The sequence below is a fragment of the Macaca nemestrina genome, chromosome X (assembly GCF_043159975.1).
Source record: "Macaca nemestrina isolate mMacNem1 chromosome X, mMacNem.hap1, whole genome shotgun sequence".
Lineage (NCBI taxonomy): Eukaryota > Metazoa > Chordata > Mammalia > Primates > Cercopithecidae > Macaca > Macaca nemestrina.
The window spans coordinates 32,330,527-32,345,584 of NC_092145.1; the positions used below are offsets into that span (position 1 = coordinate 32,330,527).

The 15,058-nt window shown below is 38.7% G+C and overlaps 1 protein-coding gene across 6 annotated transcripts in view; it reads right to left on the reverse strand.

Annotated features, from left to right (window-relative positions):
* LOC105468430 (glutamate ionotropic receptor AMPA type subunit 3) overlaps positions 1–15,058 on the reverse strand; it is a 322,135-nt gene that overhangs the window by 80,335 nt on the left and 226,742 nt on the right. For all 6 annotated transcript variants that reach the window (XR_011618481.1, XM_011718571.2, XM_011718567.2 and 3 more), the window contains 4 exons: positions 13,121–13,288; positions 8,858–8,962; positions 8,433–8,540; positions 7,045–7,251 (listed from right to left, as the gene is read on the reverse strand). Coding sequence is in view for 5 of the 6 variants with exons in the window: in XM_011718571.2 (XP_011716873.1) it covers positions 7,045–7,251; positions 8,433–8,540; positions 8,858–8,962; positions 13,121–13,288 (588 nt within the window). In the remaining variant the exon portion in view is untranslated. The remainder of the gene's footprint in view (positions 1–7,044; positions 7,252–8,432; positions 8,541–8,857; positions 8,963–13,120; positions 13,289–15,058) is intronic.

Consider the following 15,058-nt stretch of genomic DNA (forward strand, 5'->3'; position numbering starts at 1 on the left):
CTTGGGGTGTCCTGAATCACTCCAGTGGCCAGTTGTCTTCAAGCCATTGCTTGCACTGGTAATAGCAGTAGGCAAGTTATTTTCAGAAACCTAGGTAGGTAAGTGCGTGGTAGTGGTATGAGGGTGCTCCAATTGACAGACAAAATCAAGCAAATGGAAAGAGCACAGAGTAAGAGTTTGTTAGTGCTTTTACTTGCATCTTGACTACTTAAAGTATTTTAATCAAGCAGCCTAAGTGTGGCTGTGTGGGCTCAGTAAACACACTGAATTAGGTTTGAATTTTCCACTCACCAGTTGCAAACATGGAACAACTGCATTATTGGAGAGGATTTTACTTGAGGGGATTTATAATCCTTTTCATAGGTGGGTTGTCAAAGTTGTAAATGTTATAAAACTTAAAAACCAACAAACTCATATGTGTAGGGCTGATGCACTTAAGAATCTGACAGATTTTAGCCAGAGATGATGCTGACTTTAAACGTAATTTAAAAAATTCTTTGAGATTGCAAGCTTGTTATATCTTTAAGAATTTTCATCTGATTATCTGATACAAAACTTGTAACCCACCTTGAGACTACGAATGAGCAGGAGCTTGTCAGATACCATTTTAAAGCACTTTCTGAAAGCAAGGAAGGGGATAGGAGAGAGGGAGTAGACAATGTATTGATGTGTAATCATAATGTACTATATGTTATATTATCCAAGAGAAGAAGCAGACATGACCTGACCCTTTGTCCCTGTATCAGCCACAAGGCTCTAGCTGCCTTTGGCAGACATTTCCTTTGGAAAGTTGATATGTGTTGAAAACAGGAGTGGGGCAGAATCAAGCTAGACAATAGGAATATAATTGCTGTGTGCTGGGGGACAAGACTTAAACTGATTTATTGGCAGTACTCTATGGGACATTTACTGTCTGCAATTGATAAGATCTGGAGAAAAGAATGAGGCTTATTTAAATCTGTGCAACATCAAGCAGTGTCACAACAGAATATCCTAATTTCTTTATCCAGAACAGGTATCCCAGACTGGATCTATTGATTAGGGCTCCTTGTTCTTGGGGTGTTGAGAGAGTTAAAGATAATATGAAGATAAAAAAGTGTCCCTGAAGCTGGATGAAGGCCTTGTGAGACTACGTTTAGCTGGAAATATTTTCCCCACTTTTTCTGCTTAGAACGGCATACTTCATGTGTCCTTAATGCTCCTTCCTGGAGTTCACATGCATCATTTGAAGGAGGGGGCACTTTTATCAAATCATCGGCCCTTCTGCCAAAGCCCAGTATAATCACCTGAAGAATATCTGGCATCTGTTACTGGACCCTTGCTTCTCTGACTTTTAGCTGGAAGGACAAATCGACTCTCTGCCTTTCTTAATGGAAAATGAATCCAGCTTAGGATAGTGACAACCTAAGAGATAATTTCTTCTAGGCAGAGAAATGTCAGCGCAAATAGTATCTGTAAAGTTGCCATGTGTCCTGGGAGCGTGAAGGAGTCTGGGGACACCCAGGGAATATGACCTATAATCAACCATCCCTGCAACCCCATTACTACCCCCAGGCTCTCTGCTATCTTCTAAGTCAGAAGAAGCAATTTAAGCAGCAGCTTGTCAAGCCTTTCCCAAAGCAACCCCCCTCTTCTTTATCCTTAGTTGTAAATGCTAGGAACATAAGGAACATGGCAGTTGCCCACTGGGAGGTGTTCTGTTAATTGGAGCCTCAATTTCCTTTTAGCCTTTCTCCTGACTCTCTTTTTCTCTTAGATCCTATCTCCTCTACAAGGGCAGAACCCCCAGCTGTCTATATTGGGTTTTCAAATATTTCAAGTGATAACTAGAAATGTGGATTACATTATCCTGGAGGCCATAAATAAGCAGGATGAGTATCTTGGATGAAAAAAAAAAAAAAGCAAAATGAGTATCTTAGATGGAAAAGTTCATAATACAACTAGATTGTAAGCCCCTTAGAGCCAGGTGGGGATGCTATGTCTGATTGATACAACACCAATATTCCCATAATCCGACAAGTTTAGTGAACTGAGCCAGTGTGACCCAGTGGACAGAGCACTAGACCATGAGTCACAAAACCTGTGTTGCCAAGTTGTGGGATTTTGTGACTTTGTCCAATCCTGCTGCCACTCCTGTACCTGTGTCCTCTATCAGGCTTTGGTTTCCTGATTACCTGAGGGGCAGTTCTGATGTCTTGTCTTGGCTGGTCCCCATATGCATTTGTAAAAATGAATGGTAAGGTAGGATTCAGGATGTTTAAGAGCCCTGCTAGCAAAAAAAATGCTGTTTTAAAGTGCCCTCAAAACATATGGTATTTAGAAGCCATAAAAACTTGTGGTCTGTAAGCCATTTGATCTGGGACTGTTACCATGTAGTGGTGTTACAGACATCCAACTCAAAATCAAAACTGCTAAAAGCAGGTGGACAGTTTCAAGTCCATAATGTTCTGAAGGGCTTACATAATGGGGCACATTGTGTCCTACTGAGGTTTGTTTCAAAAATAGCCTTCTTAGAGATACAAGGTGCCCCAACATCAACCTGATTTGAATTTCTTTAGGAAAAACCTATTTATAAATCATCTGAAAACAGGCTGATTGGCTTCTTTATTCTTTAACAAATTTAATTCATTTTGATTCTTTCTTGAGACTTTATGACTGACACTGAAATCTCCCTTGCAGAGCTTTCTTCATCTCTGATTTTTTTCATTCTTTCCACTCTGCTCTGTTTTACATACTAAAAGCATAAGAGAAATACCCTTAAGATAAAGCAGTGCCTATCTGTGTAGGTTTCATGTTCACTGCAAGAAATATTTCCCTGTTCTCCATCTTTTTACTCATTAAGAACTTAGAGAAACCATTAGGGGTTTTCAGTTCTTCTTTTTTAAAGCAACTTGCAAACCACAAGAGGCCAGGCCTGCCAGAAATGAAAGCCTGTGTTTTCATTTTTCTCCATTTCTGTCATTGATAGAGAAATTGAAAACTTCCCAATGCCAAAAGACTAAAACTTCTAAATGAAGATGAAGACACATTTAGCTCATGAGATCATCCTCTTTAACAGAGAGCTTTTACTCCAAGCATGATAAGAACGTCTATTTTTCATAGCCACAGGTTTTAGAGGAAAATGGAATTTGGCTTTCCAACCCGTCTTCTCCGATGGGTTGGTTTGCTGTAGTTCTCTGGAATCACCTCCTGTTACAAGCCCAGAAAGCATCAGAAAGTTGTTTTAGGCAGGGGAAGGAGGAGGACATTTCTGTAAGAGCCTCCCTGGCTATTGCTTTTGTCTTTAGTAGAAAGAACTAAAAGGAAAAGATGGGAAGGTTCCTATAGGAACACTTTTCCTATTCAGAAGTGGAGAGAAGGCATCTAAGTTGCTAAACAAATAAGGGACTCTAATACTCAAGCTCCCTCACTCACAAATAGACAAACTGGAATGAGGAAGAGATATGTGGAGATTAAATGAGTGCAGTACAGGGAACATGCTGGAGGAGAAACCAAATCCAGTGAGAAAATTAGTCTTTGTCTGAACAATGTCAATAAATCTGCCTTGCTCTATGTCACTGTGTGTAATGTCTTCCTCAATGCCAGGAGAGCAGTGATCTACTTACAGAGAGTGACAGGTGAAATATGGTCATTCAGTTGTGATGGGGTGGTAGAGTTCATGGTATAGCTCACATCAGATAACCTGGGCTAGTAGAAACTTACACCTTAGCCCGGGTGCGGTGACTCACACCTGTAATCCCGACACTTTTGGAGGCTGAGGCAGGTGGATCACTTGAGGTCAGGAGTTTGAGACCAGCTTGGCCAACCCCATCTCTACTAAAAAATATTTTTAATATTAGATGGGCATGGTGGCAGGTGCCTGTAGTCCCAGCTACTCAGGAACTTGAGGCAGGAGAATCACTTGAACCCTGGATGCAGAGATTGCAGTGAGCCAAGATCATGCCACTGCACTCTAGCTTGGGTGACAGAGCAATACTCCATCTCAAAAATAAATAAATAATAAATGAAATAAAAAGACACTTATGCCTTAAATTTCTTGCCATGCTGCTGTGGCCAACCACTCTTCTCTCCAGAATGACTAAGGCACCATAAGCCTTTCTAATAAATTTCAGCTATCTTTCAGAATGGGATGGGCCTGAAACCACACTTTGGCTGTTGGACAGAGTGTAATGGTTAAAAAGCATGGACTTCAGAGTCAAAGACCTGGGTTAAAGTTATTGTGTCACTGTTACAGTTGGAATATTTGTGTCCCCACGTCCCTCCACCCCCACCAATTCATATGTTGAAATCCTAAACCCTAAGGTGATGGTATTAGGAAGTGGGGCTTTGGGAGGTGATTAGGTCATGGGAGTGAAGCCCTTCTAAATGAAACTTACAGTATCCTTATAAAAGAGGCCCAAGAGGGACCCCTTACCCTTTCCATCATGTGAGAACACAGGAAGAGGTACCATCTATGAGCCTGAAAGTGGCCCTCACCAGACAATGAATCTCCCTTGATCTTGGACTTCCCAGTCTCCAGGACTGTGAAAAATAAATTCCTGTTGTAAGTGACCCAGTTTATGATGTTTTATTATAGCAGTCCAAACAAACTAAGATAGTCACTGTAAACTGTTTGGTCTTTGGCATGTGACTTCACCTCTCTAGGCTTCAATTTTCTCACATGTGGAAAGTGTTTAATAATGGCACATTCCAGAGGCATGTTGTGAGGATTAAATTACATAAAGTGTATAAAGCACTTAGCACAGTATCTGGCAGCCAGTAAATATGCAACAAATGGTAGCTAATAGTAGTAGTAGTAGTAGTAGTAGTAGTAATAGTAGTGGTAATGGTAGTAGTAGTAATAGTAATAATAATGATATTATAAGATTATATCCCACCATGTACTCAATTTAATGAATATTGGCTTAGGTATTACTGTATGCCAGACATTGATTCATTAAAGCAAAAAGTGAGCATTTACTATGTATCAGGTACTGTGCTAAGAGCAAGAGTGAGCTGTAAGCAAGACAAGACCTCTTGGAGCCTAAGTGTTGGGGAGATGAGGAATAGGAAAGAGAAGAAAACCTTATCAACGACTTGTAAAAGATTAGAACTGTGTCAAGATGGTTCAGAGATTCTCAGAGTCCTCAGAAATCATGACTGGGTGCTCTGCCGCTTGTTCAGCCCTCTTTGCACTGGCATTGGAAATTCTTCTCTTTCTTACTGCTGGATTCACTTGAATCTCATCTGCCACTTAGCCCTGCCCCAGTTCCCAGGACCAATCTTGACCCAAGACAGGAGATAATGGCTCCAGGCCCATAGATGGGGGCTGAGGTTCAAGTTGCCTTGCTGTTTGTCTGACTAGAGGATGGTGCTCCAGTTTTTATATCTGGGGTCCAGCCTCATTTTTGTTACCTTTCTGTGCCCTTATTTTTAGAAATGAGCTTCTGACTTTGTGGTTCCTCCCAAAGGTCTGTTCCAAGAACTGATTTAGCAACCCCAGTACTCTCGTATGATTGGAGAGCTACACCTTATTCTTGCTGGTTTCCATCCCAAGCACTAGAGTCCTTCTCCAGAACCTCAGTCCAATAAATATAAACCTGGTTGTTTGCTTCTTGCCAGCTAGGACTTCTCAGTATCTCCACCTCCTAGATTCCTCTGTCTTCCCCTTACTTAGTGTAGATATTGTCTAGACAGAAAGTTATTATTACAGGTAATCTTTGTTTGCTAGAACTAAACCTTTGCCACCACCCCCTGCACTTGGATTAGTTCTCTAGTGACTGGTTTACTGAATGGGCAGTTTTTCTGTCCAGTTCTGCTTATTTCCCTGTGCCTCATTAAGCTGCCCAAGATATAACATTCACAATCAGAGGCCAAAACCATTTAATACTAAGTGACCCAGGAGCTCTGAAGATACCACTGTACCTTTCTTAAAAGCCCTAATTGCCCATATTAATTATTTTGCACTTGACTATAGATAAGCCCCTGGCAGAACCATTCTGTTCATTTTTCATTCATTAATTCAGCAAGTATTTATTGAACGTCTATGTTTCAGACTGTGTGATATTGAAATGAATCCGCTACATCTTCTGTCCTCGAGGAGTTCATAGTCTAGTAGAACAGTGGAACTTGTAAATGGATCATTACAATACAGGCTTAGAAGTCCTATATGAATATGGAAAGGGAGGAAGCAAAAAGCAGGGGTACCTAACCCAGACCGCAGGCAAGTAGATGCGAATAGAGAAGGTTTTCTGAAACAAGTATCACTGCTGTGTTTCAGAGGACTAGTAGGTGGTATTAGCTGCTGAAGAGACGCAAAAGTACTTCCAGGCTTATACTAAGTGAGAGCTCAGCACCTTCAGGGAACAACACTTACTTTTCTATAGCTGGAACATTGGGTGTGAGGGGGAAAGAGTACAGGAGGAAGCTAGAGAGGTAGGCGGGTGCTAGATTATAAAGTGCCTTATTTGCCATGTGAAGGAATTTGAATTTTATCCTGATTTTTAAAGTGGGAAATTACAGTAATGTGGAGATCTAATTTGCCAGGGTAAGAAAAGATGCAGGGTAACAAGTTAAATGACTGATAGATGTTAAGAACCCTAATTAAGGTGATGGTGGTGGGGGTGAAGAGTGTGTCTAGATTTGAGAGACTTAAAAGTAGAATTCATAGGACATGGTGACTGATTAGATAAGAGGGGAACAATGAGGAAAGATGATGAGGTTGCTTAGGCAAAGTTGCTTAGGCAACTATGTGGGTGGTAATTCTGCTGCCTGAGCTAGAGAACACAGAAGGAACAGATTTTAAATAGAGGGCAAGCTGTGCTTAATGTTGCCAAATAAAATCCCCCAATTCTATTTTCCTTTTGGTAACATAATCCTGTTGTCCAAAGGATACCACTGACAACCTACCTTTACAGAGTGCAACTGTAGAAGAATATATTTTTCTTGTAGACTATATGTAAACTATACAATTGGATAAATACTGCACTTGAAAATTAAATACTCTCTCTTCTTCATTAATTGGAAAGCACAGAGTAAATGAAAACAGAATCAGAAAAAACTCACCCCATAGACAAGTTCCCCAACCATGCCGTTCCATATTTTAGTCTCTGGATCCCTTGCACCATATTTCCCATCACCAACGATGGACAATTTGTATTTGATCCTTACATGTTTGGCTATTTCATAGGCTAGGTCTACACAATAGCCTTCATATCGTTCATTTCCTTCCAGTTGCTCATGGTTCTTCTTGTACATTACATATGGTGATTCCTTTGGGACCAGAAGCAAGATAAAAGGATTACAACTATACATTTTTCTAAGAGAAGATAAATGTAATAATTTTTCCCCTCTGTAACTATTGAGGTTTGGTATGTGAAAAAGGTCTTTAAATTGTTACTCAGTAAACAGAAGAGCCTTGAGTATTCATTCGGTCATATTCTTTTTTTTTTTTGGTGGTGGGGAGGAAGTGCTTAACTGATAATTTAAGGAAGCAGAGAAGGATTTCAGTTCTTTTTGAGAGTTTGAAAGACGGCCCAGTTTTCACCTATCAAGTCTTTGATTTCATCAAATTTTGCAGAGTTAGTTACATGATGCTGAAGTGCCTTTGATTTCTCAAGATTTATTATGTAGGAATCACAGGTAGTTGAGGCAAAGCCCTGGGAAAGCACTGTGATCCTTGTGAGGTCAGGGTCCGTGGCATTTACATTTTTATATCTCCAGGACCTAGTATAGTACTTAAGACAAAGGGAGTATTTGATACGTATGCTTAGACGAAAGGCAAACTTCAGCCTAATTCAGAAAATCATACTTTCACACCTAGTGATATATTTATTTTTAACCCAGGTTTGTACTTCATTCAGTAAAACAAAACCAGCTTTTAGAAAAGTGTTTTAAAACTAAATGAGAATACTATCTCACATTTTAAGTGCTTTGAGTTTTGCAGAAAACTTCTTCATGTAGTGAATTGTGCCTTGAAATGGGCTTATGATATGGGTAGGTGATGAGTATTATACCCCTTTCATAAATGAAGAAAAAACAACCTGAGGCTCAGAGAAGTTGTGACTTGCACAGTTTTACAGGTTAGTGGTAGACCTAATTTTAGAATCCTAATGTACTCTCTCCTCCACACAATGCTGCTTCCCCCACAATGAAGAATTAGGTTTCAAGTCCAGATGAAGCATCAGTCCTATGGGGGCGGGCATGGAAGCGGGGAGAAAGAGGAAAATGATAATCTAAAACTGTTCTAAATTCCTATTCTTTTTCTTTCTTTCTTTTTGTTAAATGACATTCTGTTCATCATCATGGTAAGATACTTTGAGAGTTTCCTGAGCTTCCCTGTTGGAAGTTTTTACTGTTTGAACTTGAGGTCTTTTCTACTGATGGAAAAATACTTTTCAGAAAACAGAAGTCTTGCTGGACAGAAAACCCACCTACCTACTGTTCACACTTACCAAAATGGTAGTCACTACTATGGTCCGATTCTCTGAGGATGCACTGTCATTGCTGATTTGCTGATCTGAGAAAGGCACAAACCTTTCATACTCATTCCAGTAGCCGGCCTAGAAACAGAAGACATTTGACCTGGATGCCTATTTTTCCCTCAAAAAAGTACTGCATGAAATTCAAGTGCTGTTGTGGAACAAAACTTTCTTGAGCTCTATAAGGATTGACATCCTGTCTCCCCGTGTCTTGTCATTCCCATCAGGACCCCCAACACTGACACACACACAGATGTGCTATTCCTTCATCCTGGAGGTTCCCATATTCCACTCACCCTTACTGATATTTTGTAAAATAATAACACTTATTTTCTTGCATCCAAATGCTGTCCTTTTTCAAGAGCCCTTTTCTTTAAATGTCTGTTTTGGTTACTTACTTTTCGAGAGCCACTGACTTTCATTTCATACACATCAATGGTATAATTTGTCCTACGTCCGTAAGTGTCAAATTGGATGTTTCCAGTCATTCCTTGTACTTGCACCTGGTAGAAAGAGAAAATTTAAAATTTAAAAATAACGTGGCATTATTGCCTTCTAAGTCTCTGGGATGAGGTCTACTGATAGATCTTGGAATCTTGAAGAATTATTATTGCAAGTCATTGAGTTCTATCCACCAGATCAAGTCTATACAGATCTTCATTTCCTCCACAGTATTTTCTTGGTATGCCTTTTAGTTTTGAAGCATTGAGTAGGTGTAAGATGCTGTTACTTACATAATACAATGAGGGCTCTACTGCCACTTTTTCAAGGACCTGAAATTTCCACTAGTCCCTTTCGGAGAATACTCTGCAGGCTATCCCCTTAACTAGGGTAATATATTCTAAACTGAGTTCCTTGGGGACCATGGCTGTGTCTTATCTTAATATTTCCCATATCTGAACATAATCTGGTTTCAGTAGCATGGGCACTGTTGCACTTGGACTCATATCATAGCTTCAATTATTAACTGAATGACATTCGGCATGTTCTTAATGCTTTTTTACCCCAGTGTCTTAATCTGTAAGATTGAAAATCCTAGTAGTACCTATCTTTCAGAGTTATTGAGAGGATTAGAGAAGATATATATGTGTGTGTATATATATCTATATATCTATATCTATCTATTAAGCATCAGAACACATGCTAGCTATATTAATTATTATTAACCAAATAGATTTAGTTCTGTTTCTTGAGAGAGTTACACATTTACCAGCTACTACGGTGACAGGGATGAGCTTTCCCTCTTATTTGACCTACACTCAGCTACAGACAGGTAACAGACAAGAGAGCTAAGCCATGGAGGGGTAATTCAAAGACTGATAAAATTTATTAAGCCTAAGGGGTCAGGAGTATGGAGCACTAGACAAGAAAGATAGAAGAACTGGAAGCCAGAACACTTGTTTGGGATGCCAAATGCTGATTTCATGTATGGCACAATTTTTCCTAGGCCTGAGCTCAGTATTATGAATTAATAAAAGGCCATCTCTTCTAGGTAGAGAGATTCTTTACCTAGTTTACAGTGCAGGGACACTGGATGAAATACCCTTTACAAATATAAGTCATTATTGTTAACCACTTACATTACTCATCTGGCAAGTAAAGATCAAATACTTTGCTTCAAAGAGAAAGAATATATCTCATTTTCCTAGTATGAAAGAATGGAATTGTTTTTCATCACTTATAGAAAATGACAAACTGTCAAACAAGTCAGAGGTGGCAGTGGGTTTGTGTTGCAGAAAGAAAAATGTTGTCAAATATTAGGGAACATTTTTTTAAAGGGAAAGGGGCTTATTCACCACCAGTAGGAGACTGTGGAATTCCTATGGAAAGGAAAATGCTCCAATGTGATGAACTGAAAACAAGATGATTGTCCAATGGTTCCAACAAAGCTAAGCACTGTTGTTAGCTTAGGCTTGCAGAGAAGGTGGCATCACACTTCTAGTTAGAGAAAGGACCTTTGTTGAGATAGAAATTACTTATCCAGCGGGATGAGACTGATATATAATATGAGCACGAAGGGCTCTTTATACTCTATTTTGAGCATTGAATTCTGATAGAAGAGTTAGGCAGGGACAAGGGCAATAGGAACTTATTAAGGAAAGCCTTCATTGTGAAAATAGCTAGGGCTTTAAGTCTCATTAAGAGTCATCTATTTCTAAACCCAACCCATCTGAATATGATATATGAACTGGAGAATAGTCAAGGCATAGTCCAATAAATTCCAGACCCCATGATTTGAACGTTTGGTGACCAGAAGTAGAATTGGACTACCACTCAGAGAGAAATCTATTTTTAAGGACGTGGTCCAGTATTGAATGTTAGTGACAGTTTCCCAGCATTCCATCTGGGATAGATTCTTTAATTCATAGCATCCTGTGCAAGACTTAGACATAATATTTTTATAATTATGTATTTCTGGCTTTCCTACTGGATTAGGAGCATCTCGAGATGAGAGACATTTTTTCTGCCTCTGTTCTCAGCAACTAATATTGTGCCTGGGATAGAGCAGATCCTTAATAAATGTTGATTGAACAAGTCTCAATGACTTAGAATCTGTGACAGATATGTCAGTAGACTGTGCTGAGGCTGATCTTTGCATTATTTGCAGATTGTGAGGAGAATGATTACCCAATTTGCAAGTGGCTTTAATATATTTTAAAGCATTTGTTTACATATTAACAATTTAAATGTGAGCACTACTCATCTTATTTCATGCTTGCATACTAATATGGAGCCTGATACATAGTCATGGGTGCTCAATAAATATTTACTGAATGAATGTTGTGCTTATTTTTTCATTAAAACAGGCCCCTTAGGAGCCTCTGCCAGGCAATGATTTTGTTTGCCAGATTTCTTTTGAAGGAAGAGAATAATTTATTGAGAAACAACTATGTGCTAGTCACAATGAAGGATGCTTTACATTATGCAATCTCAATTTTAATTAACTGAAATAAAATGGGATTTCTTTTAATGTAGTAAAACATTTAGTACTTCAGACTAGCCTCCCTTGCAGTCCCTGTGAGTAGAGCAGTTTTACTGAGGCACTGTCTACTTTTGGAAAAAATTGATGCCTTCCAGCCTCTCTGGAGCAATAGAGATTGGCCTGTGGAAAGAGGTAACGTATCGTTTTGGTTGAGTATCTGGTCATTAGGGCCTGGGGAGGAAGGTTACCTGGTTTCCAACTTGAGCTTTGTCAGTGAGTTAGACATGCAGAAACTTTTCTGGGTGGTAGTATGATCAATCTATTTTTTTTCCTAGCCCAATTGGTATCTTATCCTTCATTAGCCAGTTTTCTATTTGGGAAGGTAGTTATTTGTGTCATAAATAGGGAGTCAATTGGAGATGCTGGCTCCTGCCCCCTGAGGTTTTGTTGATGAAAACTCCTTTTGATTCACTCTGAGGGAGTTTTATATTTCACTCATCATTATGTTTCACCTGACAATACAAATCTTGTAACTGCTATGAAGGTTGAATTTAATTAACTGCTCTTCAAAATTGTACAGTGCTACCTCCATAAAACTACACTTAGGGCATTTGTTAAAGAACTGACATAATGACATAAAAATCTGCATGATGGGAGAATGAGTCATATCTCTTTCTTGGAGAGAGACACAAGGGCTACTAACCCCTTTTGATTGAATGCTTCCAACTTGGCAAATTTCAGGCATCAATAACAGAGCCAGCTACACAAAATGATGTATGCTATGAGGCCGTTACAAGTTCTTCCTTGCTGGATTACACACAGAATTATCTTATCTTTGCCCATCTCTTTGTTGATTTGGATGTCCCAAACATCAGGATCATTAAATAAGTAGAAATAAGAGATTCTTGTACTCTTGAAAGCTCATTTTAATACATGCAGGCACATGTGGCATAAAGCAAAATATTCAGAACAGAGCTCTTGCTTGGAAAAGTGCAATGAATGGGTGATGCTACTTCTGGTATAAATAATGAAATCTGTTCAAAGGACATTGCTTGAAGCCTTAAATGATCTCCTACCCAGCAAATACTAAAAACAAGTGACCTATTTGACTGTCTATCCATTGATTCCTTTTATTTTTCTTTAGGCTTTTTCTTTGCAGCATTGGGCAAAAGCTTCTTAAGTAGGCCTAGAAATGTATCATGTTCCTGCATTTCATCCTGTAGAATAGCATGAGTGTTCTTTTTGACAACAGAAATACCATCACACTGGCTAAGTTCCATAGCCTGTCTAGGCTAATCATTTGTCTGATGAGCCAGAAGATGCTGTCCTTTGTAATGTCTATCTTGAAGTTAGGAGCATCTTCTAAAATATCCTAATCTCCCTAAGGAATGTCATATGTTTGAAAGGTTTGAATTTTTTGAAGCTATTTACATATTTAATCCATAACTTTTGAGAGTACTAAGTTTCATTTACTAGCCACAGTATAGAGCATAACCAAAAATTCATTTGCCCTAAATTTATCTCTTTTTTTTCAAGCTTCAAGAAATGACCTCCAATTTTTAGATTTCTAGATTTGGATGATTTATAGAAATGGCTATACTTATCCTCTTAGCATACTCTGAGATTCTACATAATCTGGTCCTATTCCTTTTAGTATGTCTTCTCTCAAGATTTAGGTCTCATCGTTTTAATGTCTTTATAAGTTTCTTCCACCCCAATAACCCATTGTGGTCTTTACCATTTTCAGAGCTCTCTCAATATCAATTCCTTGACTCCAGGGCACAGCAGGATTTGCTAAGCAGTCTCCAGCACTTCCTCTCCGGGACACATCCACTCGCTGCCTCCTCAGGTAGCGGAAAGCTTCTGCTATGACCAGTATTGCGTCGTGTGTCAATGCAGATGTATACTGAAATGGATGCATGAAAAACAGGATATCATGATAAATGATACCCTCAAAATTTGCCTTGTTTCTTATAATTTTCATTCATTTCTACCTATTGTTCTATGCAGTCACCCCCCCCCCCCAATTATTTAAGAGATCTCTCTGGGCAAGCCTGAATTTGATTCATTCTACAATGATACGTCTTACCTCATGTGTGCATGTGTTACGATTATTACAATCAGATGGCTCAAGGCAATCTCTCTCTTGCTCTCAATACTGTTTCTTTTTTATACTGAGTGAGTGACTACCAAAAGGCTGGGTCCTTTATAGAGGAAGAAATATGTGTGAAGTTAAAGGATGGCATGTATAGACTGGAGAGGAAACAGCATATCCTAAAGCAAGACTGGGTTACTGCTGTTTGTAATAGAAAATTGAGATCCGGTGTTTACTTAGGGGAAAATGGAAATAGCTAAGTTAGACAGCTTGAAATTAATTTGGAGGAGAACATTAATCACTTCTGTCTGGCCCATGTTTCTGGCAAGCCAGGACTTCTGGCCAGCAATAAATCAGTTTTTGTTTCCTGGGGGGTAGCAAAAACCAAAGCTGTTTTTCAATTGTAGAAAATTTCAATTATTATTGAGTTTTAAATCTGATAATGTTGACAATTCATAGGCAATACTTCATGATGCCACCTCCTGCAGGCAAGAACACTTTCTATTCCTTGGATATGGTGATATGCTCTACTAGGGATGAGGTCAGTCACTTAATACAAGGGATTTGATTATCCGCAATTTGAAATGGTGGATGCTTTTTCATTAAATGAATTAACATAAGAAACTATGGTTAGAATAAGCTGGCCCCTGTTTTGCAGGAGTGACAAATACTGGTAGAATATAGAATGTTGTTGACTTTTTAAAAATGTAGCAAAATGTCCCAGGGGGAGTTCTCTCTCTTTAGTACAGTATGTCCAAATACAATTGGGAGTGAGTAGATTATTGCCTCTACAACTATCAATTAGCTTTTCTGACTTTTCTCACGTTACTTCTCTTTTAGAAGCAAATCATCAAGTGTGACTGTAACAGGGGGAATATGTTCTTTCATGAAGAAAAATCTTTGTGTCTGTACATCTTTGCAATACATGAAGCCAACATGGTGATGATTTTCTTTTCAGTTGACTGCATAAATTGTCAGCATATCTTAATGTAGTCCTTTCCAAACCATGCCAAAAGAGCTATTTAGTTTTTGCTTTATTCAGTTTCTACTTATCAATGTGTGAGAATACCCCCCCAAGCCCTAAAAGAAAATGTTTATAGAGTAAATTATCAGGATTTTTAATCTGTAGACAATTTTATCTCCTAATCAAAAATATTGTACATCAATTTTTAAAGTGGGCTTTTGGTTTGATTGATATTGTGCAAGGTTCTATAATAACAAATACTAAGCAAAAGTAATGTGAAAGTTGTAACATCTATTTAAATATTCAATTTTTAAAAAGTTATTTAAAGGTTTTTACTTATAAGTATGAACATTTCTTCTCAGTGGGTTCTAGAACTTTACATTATATACACCAAGTATTATCAATGAAGAGTCCAGAGCTGAGATTGGCTTCCTTCTCTTTTGTATGGCTCTACAACTTCAGCACAGGCATAAACTACTCTTCAGTACCCTTTTCATACTTCCTACCCTCACTCATTTTCTCATGCCTAACACAGTGTCTGGCACATTGTAGGTGCCAGACTACTAACCCACTAAAATATTGAATAAATGAATTTCTCTCTTCTACCTATTACCTGG